Below are 16,649 nucleotides of genomic sequence, written 5' to 3'. Positions count from 1 at the left end.
TTTTCCTTCCGTGTGTCTCATTATTCACATTTGTTGTTTTTCTGGATGACTTAATGTTCAGCTTGAGTTACATAAGTTCTGATCATTGGACTGATCTGCACTGATTATTGCAGAAAACCAAAACAAATATATATATATATATATATATATATATAATTTAAAAAAAACTTCTCTATTGAACATGGGGCATTATCAGGTTGACTAAATGTACTCATTGTGTTTCCTTTTGCCAAAACTATAAGCTGGAAATCACAAATATTATGTGAATGATCAACCAGTCTACATACTCATACAATATTCTGTACTTTAAGAGATAGCCTCGCCCTGCCACAGACTGGCGATCTGTCCAGGGTGTACCCTGCTTCTGGGATAGACTAAGGTTCGTGGATGTCCTTTTTTCCCCTGCCTGGCAGCTGCATCTTCAGCATTCTTTGCCCCATTTATCCACTATCCCTCCTCTACATATCTCCAGACCATCTCAGCCTTGCCTCTCTTACTTTGTCTCCAGACTGAACCTCAGATGTTCCTCTGACATACTAACCTCTAATCCTGTCCCTCCAGCGAAATCTTAAAATCTCTCTGCCTCTTGCTCCATCTCTTGTCTGGATCCATGTGTCTGATTTGGGAAAGATTTTATACTAGACGCCGCTCGTGACACAGCCTCTTCATTTATCCAGACGTGCGATTAATACAAGGAGTAAGACGGCCTATGCATGTATCTTAATTAGTTTCAAGAGAACTGAGTGAATATTTTGGGTGGCCACACAAATAATTTGTTACAGCCCTAATAATCAGTGTGATCCTGCCCCCTGCTGGACTACAAGACTATCTTTCCCTTCTGTAGTAGCACCCATTTAACATGATGTTACTCATTTGTTTGGTCTGATGACAATTTCTTTTTAAAAGGAAAATGGCATTGCTGAATAAATTTTGACCATAAACTGCAAAAACATTTATTGAATAAAATCATCTGGATTTGAACTTCAAATACCTCAAATGGAACCTACTAGTTAATACTAAGGAAAAAAACATCTGTCTCTCTGTGAGGAACACATGGTGTTATAAAACTGTGACAGTTATGAGAAAAATGGGGCAAAGCTCTGAAGCAAAGCTTAGACTTATAGATTTAAAGGACACTCCATCTACTCCCTTCTGCACTCTACTTGTCTTGTCCCTCCCCTGAGGCTTCTCCTCCCTGTGTTCCTCTCAGTGAAGTCATGGAATCTCCCTAAATTCCCATCTGAGGACTACAGCTGCTCAGAAGACAAAGTGTCAAACAATGCATCGAGACACCAGTGATTTAGCTGGCTTCCGTAGAAAGGTGTTTCCCTCACAAGAACCTACTGCATCTAAATATAAGAACAAAGACACAGAGCTGATACACAGATTAACATGCAATTCACTATCACTACAACTATAAATGAATGTAAGGGTTACAATCAAATATCTTTTAAATTTGGTTACTAAGAAAGGATATATGCTATATGCTTTTCCATTATAGTAAATCTCTTAAATTAGCAAAACAGTAAATACAAGTAAAGTCCCTGATTTAACCTTTACGGTTGGGTAGTATATAATAAAATATACCAGTAATTAATTACATCCAAATGAGCAAATTAATTAACTATACAGCAACAAATGTCATATAAATAACTGACTAAAAATACAATAGTTGAAGTGCAACATATACAAATTAGGTTAGTAAGTACAAGTATATATAAATATACATCTTCCACGTGATCATTAATTGTTGAGCTTTTCAGAAGTAGAAAATTGACTGACAAACATTCACATGATCAGATAAGTTCCTTGTTCATATGCCTTGAATATTAATATAAGCATAAATATAGCATATAATACATATATAAATACACCAAATAAGCAATTAAATATACTCATTAATGAGATATAGCAGCCAAATGTCACAGTATTTCAACTATTGTCAGTCGACTGAACAGTGATTAGTTCTTATTAGTGTTTGGTTTGTGCAAACTCTACTGCTTAGTTGTCCCCACCAACAACACTAAAAGACCAGGAAGACAGCTTATGTGGATTATTGCTGAATTCTTTCGTTGGTTAAGAAAAACTCCTTACCACCATCTAACCAAGTCAGGATCACGCTGGAGGAAGTAGATGTATCATTGTCCAAGTCTACACTCAAGAGTTACCTTCATAAATAGAAATACAAAGGGATCACAAGGAGGTGAAACTACTGATTACACTCATTGAAGAAAACGGGCATATTTCCCACAATGTCTGACTATTCCTTTAGGCATCGAATTGCTAGAGGATTAAAGCTAGCCAAGACCTGCATGAGAAAATAGCTGACGCAGGTCAAAGGTCACCAAATGTCTCAAGGTAAGGAGAAGAAATAACAATAAGACAAATGGAAAAAGGCTGATAAAAATGCATGTTTAAATGCATGTTTGCTGTTGAAGTTTTGACAGGTATGTCTCTCAGGGTGTCGTCTGGCTTGCCTGAGGCCAAATAGTCTTCAGGTATCACTCACCGTTTCCATTCATTCTCTCTGACAAGCCTGGGAATCACATTAGTCTTTACTCTGCCTTCCGCATTTTTGATATTTTAATCTCTGCTGCGATCCTCATTTAAACTTCTGAGTACATTTTTAATGTACTTTGGTGCTGCCTGCTTTAGTGAACCTGCTGGGAAATATTCAGTGATGTGCAAACGTGTGAAGATTAAAGTTACATGCGTGCGGCTTTGAATGGGCTTTGCATGCTTTCCCTCAGCGTTTGATTGTTGGGAGGGTCACTCACATCCTGGAGCTGTGAACTCCTTCAGCCCCACTTTCACTTCCTGACACTGACAATAGAGCAAGGGTTAGAGGTGATGGAATGAAAGCACGGGAACTACTCAAGGTTAAATTCTCCCAATTAAATCACTCCCCTGTGACAAATACTATGTGGTTACGCAGAAGCCCTAAAAATGGCAGGTCATTCAGCACTAATCAAATAGAAGTCTCTCAGATCACCACACAATAGCAGGAAGGAGATTACTTTCAGATGCTGTTGATCTGCTACCTGCGCAGTACTTCTATCCAAAACTATCTCACAGTGTTAGCCTATTGCTGCTTTGATTTGCTTTGCACAGTCTCTTACTTGCGACACATGTGACATACAGCACATGTTTTAACAATAACCGCTTTATTTCCTTCATCAAGCAATGCCAAGAGGATAACTGCAAACCAAGGTTCCTTAACTGACTTCACCTGCAGCTGTTTAACAGTTAGACACCAAGATAACTTATTTCTATCATAAAAGAGAGACAAAACAAAATTGCTTCATGGCTACATAAACCCACATTTGGGGAATTAAGTTGTAAAAATGCACTGATTAGTTGCTTCTTGGACACAGTGACAGATTTATTGAGTTGTGAAATATGGGTGAAGTTGAGGACACTGGGATTAAATGTCGTAAAGCTATTCTGAGTCATACAAAGAAGGACATTTTTAGGCACTATTTTGAACTAATTCAAGATTGCATATAGTTTTATATGGTTTAAGCATATACATACTTTTCTGTCTGTGATCGTGACCTTCTTTATTATATCATAATATAACAGTACGTGACTTTATTAGTAGCAAAAAAAATGTTTGAAGTGGGACAAAAAGGAGATTTTATTGAAAAAAGGAAGCAAGTTTTGACATTTCTGTCTGAAGGCATCCTAAAGTTGCATGTGCAGCAGCTCCCTGCCCCTTTCTATCTAATAACAGTGACATCTTGAGGCTGTTGTAATGCTCCATACCTCCCTTCTGCTCCACCTACAGACGCCTGCACACTTTTCCTCCCTCCCTCTCTCTTTCTGTCCTACACAGAAGAAATGCAACAGAGCTTGATCTGCCTCTCTCAAGCGCTTTCTTGATCCTTAAGTTTTTTTCTTGGTGAATTCAGTCGTTGTGTGATATGGCCATGTCCATTTCTGTCCAGAGTCTGGGGCTCATCTTACTCGCAGCAGTCCTCCTCCAGACCATCGCGGTCGCCGTCAGTTTTATATACTTCAACAAAGTCCTGAACACGGTAAGAAATGCGTTTGGTTTGCGTGGAACGCATAAGAGTGAGTGAGAGGCGTCAAACATGGTGTCCTGACATGCTTCATGGGAACAAGCTAAGCTTACTAAGAACACAGATCTTCATTGAGGCATGCGGCTCATACCTGTGGAACAAGATAAGTATGATCGAGGACAGAGGAACTGCATATTAAAATATGAACTCCAAATGACCTGTGGACCGCGGATATAGTCAGAAAAACATTAAAACTGCTTTACCACTTTGATTTAATTGCCTCAGAAATAAACAAGGAATAGAAATAAATGCGCTGGGAATATCTATTTTTTTTAAAGAGAAATTTAGAAAGGTTATTTAGGTTACTCCTAAAAGTCCCGTAATAATCCCTGCGGGAATTTCTGCACCCAGCGCCGGACAATGAGAGCGAAGAAAGTTGGGGCGAGATAACATTAAACAATTGGAGGAAATGGGTTGTGACACCCTAAAGCAACGCATTTCAGAGACGGGTAGACATTGTGACGAGCTGAAAACGCCTCTAAAATATCATAATCACGGGAGTCACACACACGTCTCCGCTCAGACACACCTGTGGCGCAAGGACAGCCTGCTGACATTATGTTTTTCGTTGTAATGATGTTTCCAGCAAATTGTCAAGCACGCACATACACACGCAGTATGTCTTATGGTGATTACAGCAGACTTAAAGCTGTTACTTTTTTTTTAAAAGCCTTCTAAGCACTGTTGTTCACCCCATGGAGCTGCGTCCAAAACAGGTATTTTGAAGCCAATGTGCGCAGTCCATGTATATCAATGATGGTTATACCACAGACACTTACACCGGGAGAACATGTAACCTAATACCCAGTGCCTCAACTTTTATATTTACAGATCAGTTAGTAGGTGAGAAGATGCACATGTGTCTGATTAGTTTCACCCTGTTCTACTTGTTGTTTTACTCTCATAGATGCAGGAGAGTTTTTCCAGGAGCAGCATGTCCTGTCTTGTAAACCCAAATCTGAACTTCCTGGACGTGGCAGAAAAGAAGAGCGACCCCTGCTGGCAGATCACGCAACAGGTCCACTACTACTTAAAGAAGGTTTTTATTGATCTTTGTTCAGCTGAAATTTGATAGAGTTGGTTACTTCTAATTTGACTATTTTGATTGTTCACTTTTGGAAGTCTCATCCTTAAAAAGGAAATCTGCCATCACAGCTGGGTTAAAGCAGACTGGGTACTGAGGGGTTCACGGTGGTGACTTCCTTGCAGATTCTGATTGCGTTAGTTTAGTGATTCTATGTTTGTTTGTATTTTACATAACTGGTAATCTCTTTCACTTCCTCCTCTCTTATTATTCCTCTGTTTTGTTTTGTTTTTGTCAGAAGATTGCTGAAAGATTCCAGATACCTACTCCCGAGAGAAGTAAGAACCATACCATTCAATGTCAATCACACTGTCACGCATGGCTTCTTACACTGAAAATGTCCCGTGTGTATGTGTGTGTATTCTGTTTCATTTTTCACAGGGGTCTCTCTTCCCAAAGTTGGTGCACATGTGACAGGTGTTGTCTCATCAGCAGAGCCTCCAAATTCAGAAAGTGAGGATCATTTTATCGGTTACATTTGATTCTGAAATGCATAACAAACACCTGAAACACATAACACGTGTGCACACTGCTTTACCTTTTCAAGGCCATAGGTTAGGAATTTTGCTTCCAGGCTTCCGAGGCTCCTTTCAGATTTTGTTACCTCCTCACACCTACATGTCTGTCAGGGCTTGTACAACCGCTCTCTCATACCCTGGAGTTTCCTATGGTGTTTTTGAGATGAGTCATTAGTCTTTGTCTGGGAAATGAAAAAGAAAAAAAAGCTCATATATTGCCCACGTAGATACTTTCCAAGCATTGTATGCAATGGACTATAGATCCAGTGTACACAGACCCGCTGAGAGGAATAGCATGTAAAAGGAAAGCTTTGAAGCATGTGAAAGGAATTCACTTTAAAGGTACTATGTGTAGAATCACATTTGTACCTTCATTGTGACTCTTCAAAAAAGCAACTTTAAAAATGGCGAGCTCGTCTTCTTTTTTCAACCACAGTGGAGGGATCTGCATGTATTTGATTTGGCATGGACTTTTACGCCGGATGCAGCCCACCCAGGGACTTTTGCATGTTAGGTCGGCAAGGTGCATTAAAACCGGTGTGGTCTTTATGTTAATAAATGTGCTGAACAACATCACCGCAGTAAATAAGTGGGGAGGACGGGGAAACAGGCTAGGAGCATGCATTACTTTGTCTTTTTTTCCATGCTACCACTAGAGGGAGCCAGTCAAATATGTTCACATTCTAATGAACCTCTTGTCCTGATGTGGTGCAGGTGTCTGACTGATGCACGACTTATTTGACAGCCTAATTTATTGAATTGTGGTTTAGTAGTTCTAGATTAGGCACCATGTTAGAGGAAAAAATAATTCTTCCACAGTATGCAGCACCAATACATGGCTGAACATTATTTTAATCTATTAGAGAAGCAGTTGTGGATAGCTGCTGGTCTGTGGGCACATCTGTGAACATTACTTACCCACTGTACATGTCATGAACATTTGTTTATAATTTGGTTAGCAGTTACTGTTTTAACAGTGTTTAATAAAACTCAGTCTTGAAGCTTTAAGTGTTTTTGTATTTCAGTGCTTTTTCTATGCATATATACTATGTCTTACTTTCTGTATGCGCGTGTAGCTGTTCCAGGTTTACAGAGCAGCAAGGGGTACCTGGGAGAGCGCATCAGAGAGTGGGAAGGCCAGAGAGGCCTGTCCTTCTTGCAGAACATGGAGCTGAGAGGAGGAGAGCTGCTGGTGCCCAGAGCAGGCCTCTATTACATCTACGCCCAGACCTACTTCAAACTCCCCTCCATGGGGGAGATGGACGGGGAAACAAGAGAGGAGCAAGGAGCTCAGCTTGTCCAGTATATCTACAAGAAGGTCAAAACTTTTTTTACTTATTAAAGGATAACTGGTGGAGATGGTTAGCTATAGCTATAATTAGAAATTATACTATTAGTGTTTTAGCAAATAAATATTGTTTCATGATGTTCAAGTGAGAGATGGAATTAAAAAGGCAGCTAAACCTTTTAATCCAAGAAATCATTAACCATATTACGTAGTTTTCTTCCAATATCTATATCTCTGTCCCTCCATTTAATTAGTGTTGTGTCCTTTAAGGCTTCTTAAAAGTACACACTTCCTTTTTCTTTCAAATACATTAAAGAACATTTAAAGCTCACAGCCTTCAAGTGTTAAGTTACTTTATTTGCTCCTGTTTGAGATGTATATATCCTTACAGGATTTCCTTTGAGCTTGAGTTAGTTTAAATAACCTCAGTGTCAATCAGGATAAAATGAAATGAAGTCAGTACAGCTACTTTTGCCTGTGAATTTAAACCGAAAGGTAGAACGCTTACAAATCAGTGATATGTGGTGATATATAATGCCATGCTTTATTCATGTTTTTCTTCGTTTTTTTTCTTCTTTTTTTTGGTGTGGCCCACAGATGAGTTCCTACACGGCACCTATCTTACTGATGAAATCGATTAGGAGTGTCTGCTGGCCTCGGGGTCAGGAGCCTGGCCTCTTCTCTCTGCATCAGGCTGGCACTGCCTTTCTACAGCCTGCAGATCGCCTCTTCATTACTGTTAGCAATGCTAGTGTCATAGAGATGGACGGACGGGCAAACTACTTTGGGGCCTTCCTCGTGAGCTAAAAATAAGCATCCAGGACTGAAATTTTAAAAAGGCATGAGCAGAGGTGAAGCAGAATGTTGCTTGATAACATAAGTGGCAGTCGGACGGAACAGGACTGGAAGAGAAGAAAAGACTGTAAGGATAGCAAAAGGACTTCTTCGGGACCGCGGGTCATGTATGACATTCCGGAAATAATGTCATCGAAATAAATCCATCAGTGGCCTTTTAATTGGTCGACCTAACGCAGGATATGAATTCCGTTTTCAAGCCTGAGAAACTTCATGGAAGCTTGATGTACGGCAGCAAACATGGATGATGTTTTGCATTCGGATAGATAAGAGGTGCACTTTGAACCATACAATAGATACAGATTTAGATGTCACGCGTGAATGCCCTCTATTGAACCAATCCGTTTTGCCTGCAGGTGAAACAGTTCCCAGCTGAGTTATCAGTCACTGGAAAGGGCAGTGATGTTGGGCACATGAGAGGTCTTGCATCAAAAATTCTGACAAGATTTTACATGTTGAATATTATGAATGAAACTTCCTACTTGTTTATGTCATCGCTGTGCAATCTAGTGAATCAATGTGGTATTAAAGAGATGAAGGGATTCTGAAGTTCTCAATGCCTTAACAAAAACACAGATGCATCTCAGAAAATGATAACACCCTTTAGAATTAGTACACCCAACAATAATCATGGGGAAAACTGCTGACTTGACAGTCATGATCTGATAATCATTGATACCCTCTATAAAAGGGATAAGCCAGGATGTCATTCCTGTAAAAACTGGAGGTTCACAGAGTTTCGTAGTAAAGCCTATTGATAGAAAGTGTATTGTAAGGGAAAAAGTAGGGAAAACGGTGAAAAAACTTCAAGTGTTGGACTGAGGCTGGAATCACAGCATCAAGAGCCACTACATGCAGGTGTCTTCTGGAAAGATACTACAGTTTTCTCAATCCTAATATCAAATCACATCGGAATCAAAGGAACTTACCTGGGCTAAGAAGTTGCTCAGTGGTCCAAAGTTTTCAGCTAAAAGTAAAATTTGCATTTTATTTGAAAATTAAGATCCTAAAGTCTGGAAAAACGAAAAATCCAAGGTGTTCGAAGTCCACTCAAAACTTTATGCAGTCTGTGACGATTTGGGGTGTAAAGTGATCTGGTGGTGATCTACCAGGAGATTTTAAAGCTCTTCATGCTTCAATCAAGCTTTATGGAGCTTCAGATTTTCATTTCCAGCAGGGCTTATCTTCCCAGAGTTCCAAAGTGACTATAAAATAGTTTGCTGACCATGTCAGTGCTGTGACTTATTCGTCAGCCAACTTACCTGACCCAAACCCCGCAGCATTGCATTAATGCAGCAAGTTTTAGTAGCAACCCGCACTATTAAAATAAATTACCATAAAAAGAATTTTCATGATATTGTGAGATGTGTCAGATTATACTGTATTTTAAGTGTTTTCCAATACATTTTTACACTAAAGTGTAAAATACAAATCGTGATCCCCCACATACTATATCACTACATGTGTCCTGAAAACTACTGGATGGATTGCCAATAAATGTTAGTGAAGACGTTCATGGTTAATTAAATTTTAAGACAATACTGAAAAAGTAAAAAACTATCGTTTAATTCATGTTGTAGTACATGTTTCCATAATATGGCAGTGAATGTTTCAGCAATAATAATCACTCCCCAAACAAGAGTTTTTACACTTAAAAAAAAATCAATACCAAAAACTTAATCAGGGTTCAAGTAATGCCCAAAAGAAATACATTTTGAAACACACACACACACACACACACACACACACACACACACACACAAACACACACACACACACAGAGGAAGATAGAAGGCGGATTATAATATGACCTAATTTCTTGCCAATAAAGAACCACCAAGGTGTGTGGGTGGTCTTCAGTCTCTTTTTGGTCACTGGACTGGACTAACAAACATATTGTAGTTACAGCCGAGACAGTAAACACAAACTCAGACAACACAGCATGTTGAGTTATGGGAGGGCTTCATTGTGATTTAACCAAAAGGAAAGACAGTGGTACCAAATCTTAAACGCTTGGTATCAAAAATAGTCTCTGAGTTGGTCTCCGATCAGTCTGAACACTACAAGTGTGTGGGGAAAAAATGCATGGACAGAGCATATTTTATCTTGTAAATGACGACCTATGGCTTCAGTTTATCTATACACACAGAGTCATGTACAATCCCATAACCAAAGCATAACAGAGTAACTGCTTTTGAAGACAGTCAGCTGAAGTCTAAAATGGCAATACTGTAAACAACTGTGTGTGCGTGCACTGGAGCTGGGAGCCTCCGTGTTGGTGCTCCTATTGCTATGCTAAGAACGGTTTTAGTTGTAATTTGGCCAATCAATCAGACTAAGTCCTCACAACCCAACAACCGCCTCCCCACTGACATTACAGTAAATCTCACCAGGCACATACACACAAACACTTACACACATACACACACTCACAAACTGTGGAACCAGCCAAGTGCTTTGACATTATCTTGCTGCCTGTACAATGCCTGCATCAGTCAAGTTCATTAAGACAAATTCGTTAACATCCGACAGTACTTGGATTGAGTGAATTAATGAGCTAGAAAAGGCATACAGTCTTGTGTGAGACATACGATCTACATATATAAGTCACAAGAGTCCTTCACAATTATGGTGTGAACACACAGAGGGTTAAAGATTAGTAAGGGCTGTCCTGACACAAATTATGTATTTCTAAAGCTTAAGGACTAATACTCAAACATGAAAAATGCTGTAACCTTGATATGATGATGATGTAGTTGTTGTTGCACCAAATGTGGGGGGTAGGGGAGATTCACAGATACTCGAATACTTGTGAGTGTACACACAAACAAAACCTGTGATAAGTTTCTATTGCCTCTTAGAGTATGTCTGTGGTCTATGAATGAAAAAAAAGCACCTGTGATGTACAGAACAGCCTAAGAACCGAGTTTAAGTGTTAACTAGAGACAGGCAACAATAAACACTGGCACACAGGCACAATACAGGAGGCTTTGGCACACCCATGCTAGTCGTACTACTCAGCATTTTCTGACACAGAAGGAAAGCAGATTACAGGACAGGACAGACCCATAGCTGCCTTAGATTTCCTTCCCCTCAATGGGGTAGATACACGTTTTCTGACAGACAATGATGAGTTGTCACATTCTATCAGCACCATGCTGTCTATTTTTGGAGTCCCAGCCTCTCATCCGATCAGCAACTCGAGGCTCTCCTCATAGTTGGGCTCTTGTGGGGGGCTGGGGGACAGGAAAGCTGTCGAAACGGGGGTCCCTGTTGCGGTGGCAACGTTGAGGAGGGTGTTTGCGCGGATGCTGGTGGTTGCCGGGTTGCGGAGGGCGGCGGCTGCTGTGATGCTGGTGAGGTTGATACCAAGCGTAAGCCGCGTCTGTTCTAAGGCCTTCTCTGGCACTGCAAAGGCCTCAAGCTTTTTCTCACCATTGGCCATGTAGGAGTTCTGGCAACCTCGACAGATGCAGTCCAAGCATGCCTGCGAAAGATCAGAGAAAACAGACAACAGTGTTACTCTAGCTACACAGGGCCAGTGTGGCACAAAAGATGCAAAGCTCTCAGTTTCTGATACTGTCACAAAAGAATACAAAAACCTGCCTTTACTAAGTTTGAATATTGATATATATCATATATCATGAATATATTATGAATATATCATCTAACAGCAGACTAATACATCATCTATTTTTTCCATTACTTGTTTTCTTTGGGTTAGAAACAAAAGTACTAAAACATAGTTGTCATATGTTTACACTAACACATTATAAAATGGCAGCATGAACAATCTACACAAACTCACATAATGACAGCATTAATCTTTAAGCGTATAATGTGCTCATTTAATAGATTAATGGTTTCACCTTGCGGTTTGAATAACAGGGACAACGCTGTCCCCTGCAGGTCAACACAGACGGATTCTGAGTGGCTCTTCCACATTTACAGCCCTTCTTCTCCACTGGCTTCTTATATGGAGGCCTCGCAGGTGCTGGAGGTACCAGGCAGCCTGCCATCAACCGCTGGTCTTTGCTTCTTTCCTTTGTCTTGGAAGCGCCACCAGTGCGAGCCTTGACATGTGGCTTCTTAGGGCTTGGCTCCGGATGTTTCCTGGCACCTTTACTGTGGTTCGGCGCAGGTCGACTGGGCTTAGGAGGTGCTCCGTTGGGAAGCGATGAGTATGTGTGTGCTGGTACTGTTAGGGAAGGCGTGGGTGGATGTGTGTGCAGTGTGTGAGAGGGATTAGGAGTGTGTGAGTTTGAGGAAGAGCCCTGCAGGATAGAAGCAATCGGGAGAGGTTTCACTTTTTCCCTGTCACTCTCTGAATGAGATCGTTTGCGGTTAAGGCGGACTGGTGGGGGCTTGGAGGCTAAAGGAGGGTCAAAGGAAGATGTATGTGTGTGAGCACCATGGCCTGCCACTGTATTAGTCCTGCCTGTTTGAATCTGTGTGTAGTTGTGAGCTGCATCCAGCTGTATGTACATCTGAGTGTGTGCTCTGTCCGTAGCTGTGTGTGTGTGAGTATGTGTCCTAACCGGCTGTGTATGAAGAGAGTCTCGACCAGGTTGAAGGGGATCCAATGTCTGTAACACCTCTTCCACACTGAGGAGCAACACCTCCCCCTCCTCCACTTCCCTGCTACTTGAATCCCCATCCCTGAGTGAGCACACAGTGCCTGGTGTTGGGGCTAAACGTCCAGTGGTCAGACTCAGTTCCAGTCCTCCACAACCGGTATTGGATAGAGACAGGCCTGCCTGTGCCTGCTCCTCTACCAGCTCGCATACCTCCAGCTCAGGAGAAGAGGGATCTATGTCCTCCAGCACGTCTCCATTGCATTCCTGTGGTCCATTGAAACAGGGAGGATCAGAGGAAGAGCTCTGAGGTACAGCTGAGAGCTCTGCAGGAGCAGGTGGTGCCTCTGTGGGCGTAAGGGACTCAGGAGCTGAGGGATTCACATCTTCGTGCACTAGACTTGGGTCTTCCATCTCGTCTTTGTGCGACAATAGCACCTCCTCTAGCAAAGCCATTACCTCTGGAGACCCTCCTACATGGTTGCTGACACACGACAGCAACGGTGAATGAATTACATAGAAGCAGAGCTTCCTGTAACACTGCACCAGTAAAGAGAGCTGTTTGTTCTCCTGGAAGGAGGAGTGGTCCTTACAACGGCTGCATGATGGCCTTATCTGCATTTTCTGGCCTTTACAGCCCAAGCAGACATAATGCGGACACTCTGGATGTGTCTGAGAAATCGGATCCTGAAGCAGTTTACCTGAGAGAAAAATGAGAAAAAAAATCCACCCGTTTAGTACCTTTGAACAAAGGCACAGTTACTATGGCACAGTATATAGCTGGCCATGAGATATTTATACTCAGCTCCACCTCACGTAATCATAGCTTTATAGAAACAGCTGTATTCTCAATTAGCTACAATAACCATTTCTTAATTATAATTCTTTCAGATACAGATTTTTTTAAAGCAACAACAGCTATAAACTAACAACTATAGCATAGTGGATTACAAATTCACTTGGCAAGCAAAAAGTCCCCAGTTCAATTCCAGCTGGAAAGACAAATCCCTTTGGGGTTGGGTCAGGAAAGGCACCGGCTTTGCCAAATTAAAAATGTGACAAGGGAGCAGCATAAGCATATATTATTATATCCTATAATTATATATCACTACCACAACATCACAGAGATGGAAAATATCCTGCTCTGTCTGATCAACAGTCAAGGACCCAAAAAAATAATCCAGTCAAAGTAAAATGAATCAGAGAAAGCTGCAATTCATAAAGGTGAAAAACCTGGAACAAGTGCTTAATTGATTAAGTTAGTATCAAAATATTTGATAAAAAGTTCAGTTAATGAACTTTTACCAATTTATCAACGACTTGTTCAGAATCTACATATCAACTGAACTAGCCAGAACCATATCTGCACCAAACTTTTTTGTTAATAAGCAAATAAGAACCAAATGAGCTTAACAAAAATATTATTGATATTTACTGCTTACATGACCAAACATGTAATTCTGACTGAATATTTCACAGGAGAATTAAGCATAGCAAAACCACTGTCAAATAATAGGGAAAGGTCATATTGCCCGTCTCCTCAGTGCAAGCTGTGTCAGCTCATATATTCCACTAGCTAAGCGGGCTGGTAAATAAAGCATGAATAAGAAACACATGGCTCTGAAGCAGGCACAACAACGGAGCAGTCATCTGTCTTGTCAAGAGGACGGATGACTGGTGCTCCAGCCTCGGTTGCCAAGGAGACCACGGAGACAAGAGCGACAAATCGTGTCACAACTGCTGCGATCACACGCACACCCACGGACACTTCAGTCAATATTAATGGTAATTATTTTTTAATACAATTCAGCCAATGTATGGCTCAAAACTGAATACAGTGTCGCAAATAACATTAAAGCTGGACTGAAAGTGTGTTGTGTTGCTATAATATTCTCAAATCACTTACCACAGACAAGACATGCGAGGGACTTTCGGAAGAAGGGCAGTAGTTTGTACATCTCTGCGAAGGAATGAGGCTGCCGCGGGTCGCACTGCAGCACGGCCCGGCTGGCAGACACGTAGAGAGCGGTTGCATTAACCGGGTTCATGGCGATGTGCTCCGCAGCCTCAGGGAAACACGGTCCGAGGAAGGAAAGAAATCCAGCGGCTCGTCGCAACGTAAAGAGAGCCCAGCCTCAGGGTGATGGAGGGGGATGTAAATTGGTCTAGCGACGCAACAATCAGTCACTCCAGTGTGCCAAAAGAGATGTTAATCATGAATCAGTAATATATACAATATGAAACAACGACCATGGTGAGGCGGTTATCGCTAAACGCGCACGTTAGCTAGCTTGGCTGGTGGCTACCTAAGGTTAGCATCACCGGTTCGCAGTCATTACATTTAACCAGCGAACTCTTTCATATCACAGTTACAGTTCCTGTTAATTCGGACCTATTAGAGTTATAATTATACTCATCTCCAACAAAGTCTAAGGGCAAACGCTGACTCGAATGAGCAAATCACCCATAATTAAAAGGTTAGCATTACGTAGCTAACATTAGCTTACTGCATCAGCCGGACGTTTTGCACAAGAGATCATCGATGATAGCCATAGAGCCAATCTACTCTACAACCCAGTATCCTCGTCGATGTTTAACTGAACAACGGACTGGCGAGATCATAAATTCGCCGGGTCAGAAATCCGTTAACAGATTCCAGGCGCGCACTTGATGTAAACAACACTAACCAGCTAGCGTTAGCATGGCTAGTCGATGTAGCTAGCGAAGAGTCAACCGTATCACTAACCCCCCTGGGTGGCTTTATACGTCGCAAGTAGGAGCAAAATGCGACCGGCTAAGAAAAATTCTGCAAGTTTGGTACGTTTTGCTGTAATGCTCGGAGAGAGGTGACCGAAACATAACTAACTTGCCGTTTTGCAAATGCATCAATCATTCGATTTTCCACTTTTCCTCGCATAAACCCCTATCGACAGGCATGATCATCACGCGAGATTTCCACTAGTTACCGTGGTTACCGCAGCGCCTTTCCCGTGTCCTCCATCGCTTTATTTCCTCACTATAACGATTATAATTGGTCATAAACTACGTAGCAACACGCTACTTAAAATGTATTTTTATTTTAATAAGAGGGTGGAAAAACTTCCTTAAGCACGGGGCTACTTTATGCATGACAATTTACATTTTTGGGAATTTTACCAGTTTTTTCATATATGTATAGAATACATTTTTAATTCGCAAATAAACGCTGATTCATAGGCATTATTATTTTATTACAAATTACATGTAAGAGGGTTAAAATTAGAGTAACCGGGTTCTCAAGTTAACATGACTGAAGGGATATATTATTTTTGTCATTACTGTTTTCTCAGAAAAAAGATACAGTCACTGGACTGTATCTTTGGACACTGGAGAAATATAATTATATAAATAAAAGAAGGAAACTTAAAATAAATGTATCTTCTTTTGGTAATACGGGTAACAGGGTTGCACTGGTTGGAGTGTCACACTCAGTCGTGTCAGAAAAGATATAGCTAAAAATACAAAATATGTCAAAGATGACTGACCTTTGGCACACCCGTGGTGTTAGCACAAGACTCATGTCAAATTACTTTGTCGTGCCATCTCACTGTTTTGTCTCCTCGTTTTACGGGAATGCGCATATACACAAGGTGCACAAGGTGCAGAGCATATGAAGATGTTAAAAAACGTATATAACTGTTCGAAGAGACATGTATTAACAAAATAAAAATAGAAAAAGTGGATTTACAACTTATTTTAACTGTTATACTTGACATGCAATTTGGTGATCATGAAGTTGGGGGTAAGAGAAAAATGCCACTTTGTATTTAAATCGTATTTTGGAATCGCTTTTTTAAAAACTACGTTTAGGGCAGGTATAATTTTTATGTATTTTGTAAATTCATTATTTTCAAATTCGTGGTTGGGACATAAATAACCCTGCAATTGTAGAGTGACAGCGCTAATGCTGGCAGGAAGGTCTGCTTTACAATATAAATTCGGGGCATAATGTCTCTGTAAAAATGACATCCAAGATGGGCGGAGCTCCTGCCCACCAGCTGTTGCGAGGACTTTCTGTTTTCTGATTGGCTGCACGAGCTCGCCCCCCTTTCGCTATTGGTCAAAATTTCATCATTTGACTCCCCGCCCGCTGTTGTCCTAGAACTTGCAGAAAATAATGACCAACTACATTATTTTCCCAGGTTGAGCAAAGTGTATAAAACACGACAAAGAAAAATCAGCTCACAGCTGCAGTAGATGAAGTGAAAA

At 41.0% G+C, this 16,649-nt stretch overlaps 2 protein-coding genes across 3 annotated transcripts; one reads left to right on the top strand and one right to left on the bottom strand.

The window, feature by feature from the left end:
• Positions 1 to 3,755: 3,755 nt before the first annotated feature.
• LOC146365795 (tumor necrosis factor ligand superfamily member 10-like) lies at positions 3,756 to 9,607 on the top strand. Of its 2 annotated transcripts, none has more exons than XM_084915035.1 (6): positions 3,756 to 4,037; positions 4,990 to 5,100; positions 5,408 to 5,444; positions 5,548 to 5,619; positions 6,761 to 7,002; positions 7,570 to 9,607. In XM_084915035.1, the coding sequence occupies exons 1-6, from the start codon at positions 3,924 to 3,926 to the stop codon at positions 7,777 to 7,779; spliced, it is 786 nt and encodes a 261-aa protein (XP_084771161.1). In that variant the 5' UTR covers positions 3,756 to 3,923; the 3' UTR covers positions 7,780 to 9,607. The 2 variants fall into 2 exon arrangements, with proteins under 2 accessions (XP_084771161.1, XP_084771160.1); XM_084915034.1 differs by having other exon boundaries at positions 3,757 to 4,037; positions 4,990 to 5,121; positions 5,405 to 5,444.
• msl2a (MSL complex subunit 2a) lies at positions 9,370 to 15,395 on the bottom strand. Its single transcript, XM_084915032.1, has 3 exons — positions 14,308 to 15,395; positions 11,697 to 13,102; positions 9,370 to 11,314 (listed from the first exon to the last, which is right to left on the bottom strand). Exons 1-3 carry the CDS (start codon positions 14,447 to 14,449, stop codon positions 11,012 to 11,014), a joined length of 1,851 nt encoding a protein of 616 aa, XP_084771158.1. The 5' UTR covers positions 14,450 to 15,395; the 3' UTR covers positions 9,370 to 11,011.
• Positions 15,396 to 16,649: the final 1,254 nt, after the last annotated feature.

The sequence above is a fragment of the Perissodus microlepis genome, chromosome 19 (genome assembly GCF_051167445.1).
Source record: "Perissodus microlepis isolate ML-2025 ecotype Zambia chromosome 19, ASM5116744v1, whole genome shotgun sequence".
Taxonomy (NCBI): Eukaryota; Metazoa; Chordata; class Actinopteri; order Cichliformes; family Cichlidae; genus Perissodus; species Perissodus microlepis.
This window is presented reverse-complemented; position numbering and strand designations above follow the sequence as displayed.

Excerpts from the sequence above, each read along its gene's own strand:
- LOC146365795 (XM_084915034.1), top strand. The coding sequence starts at position 3,924 with ATGGCCATGTCCATTTCTGTCCAGAGTCTGGGGCTCATCTTACTCGCA. Across the intron at positions 5,122-5,404 it reads TCCACTACTACTTAAAGAAG|AAGATTGCTGAAAGATTCCA; the intron begins GTTTTTATTGAT and ends TGTTTTTGTCAG. Across the intron at positions 5,620-6,760 it reads AGAGCCTCCAAATTCAGAAA|CTGTTCCAGGTTTACAGAGC; the intron begins GTGAGGATCATT and ends ATGCGCGTGTAG.
- msl2a (XM_084915032.1), bottom strand. The coding sequence starts at position 14,449 with ATGAACCCGGTTAATGCAACCGCTCTCTACGTGTCTGCCAGCCGGGCC. Across the intron at positions 13,103-14,307 it reads CCTCGCATGTCTTGTCTGTG|GTAAACTGCTTCAGGATCCG; the intron begins GTAAGTGATTTG and ends TTTTTCTCTCAG. Across the intron at positions 11,315-11,696 it reads CCTGTTATTCAAACCGCAAG|GCATGCTTGGACTGCATCTG; the intron begins GTGAAACCATTA and ends GATCTTTCGCAG.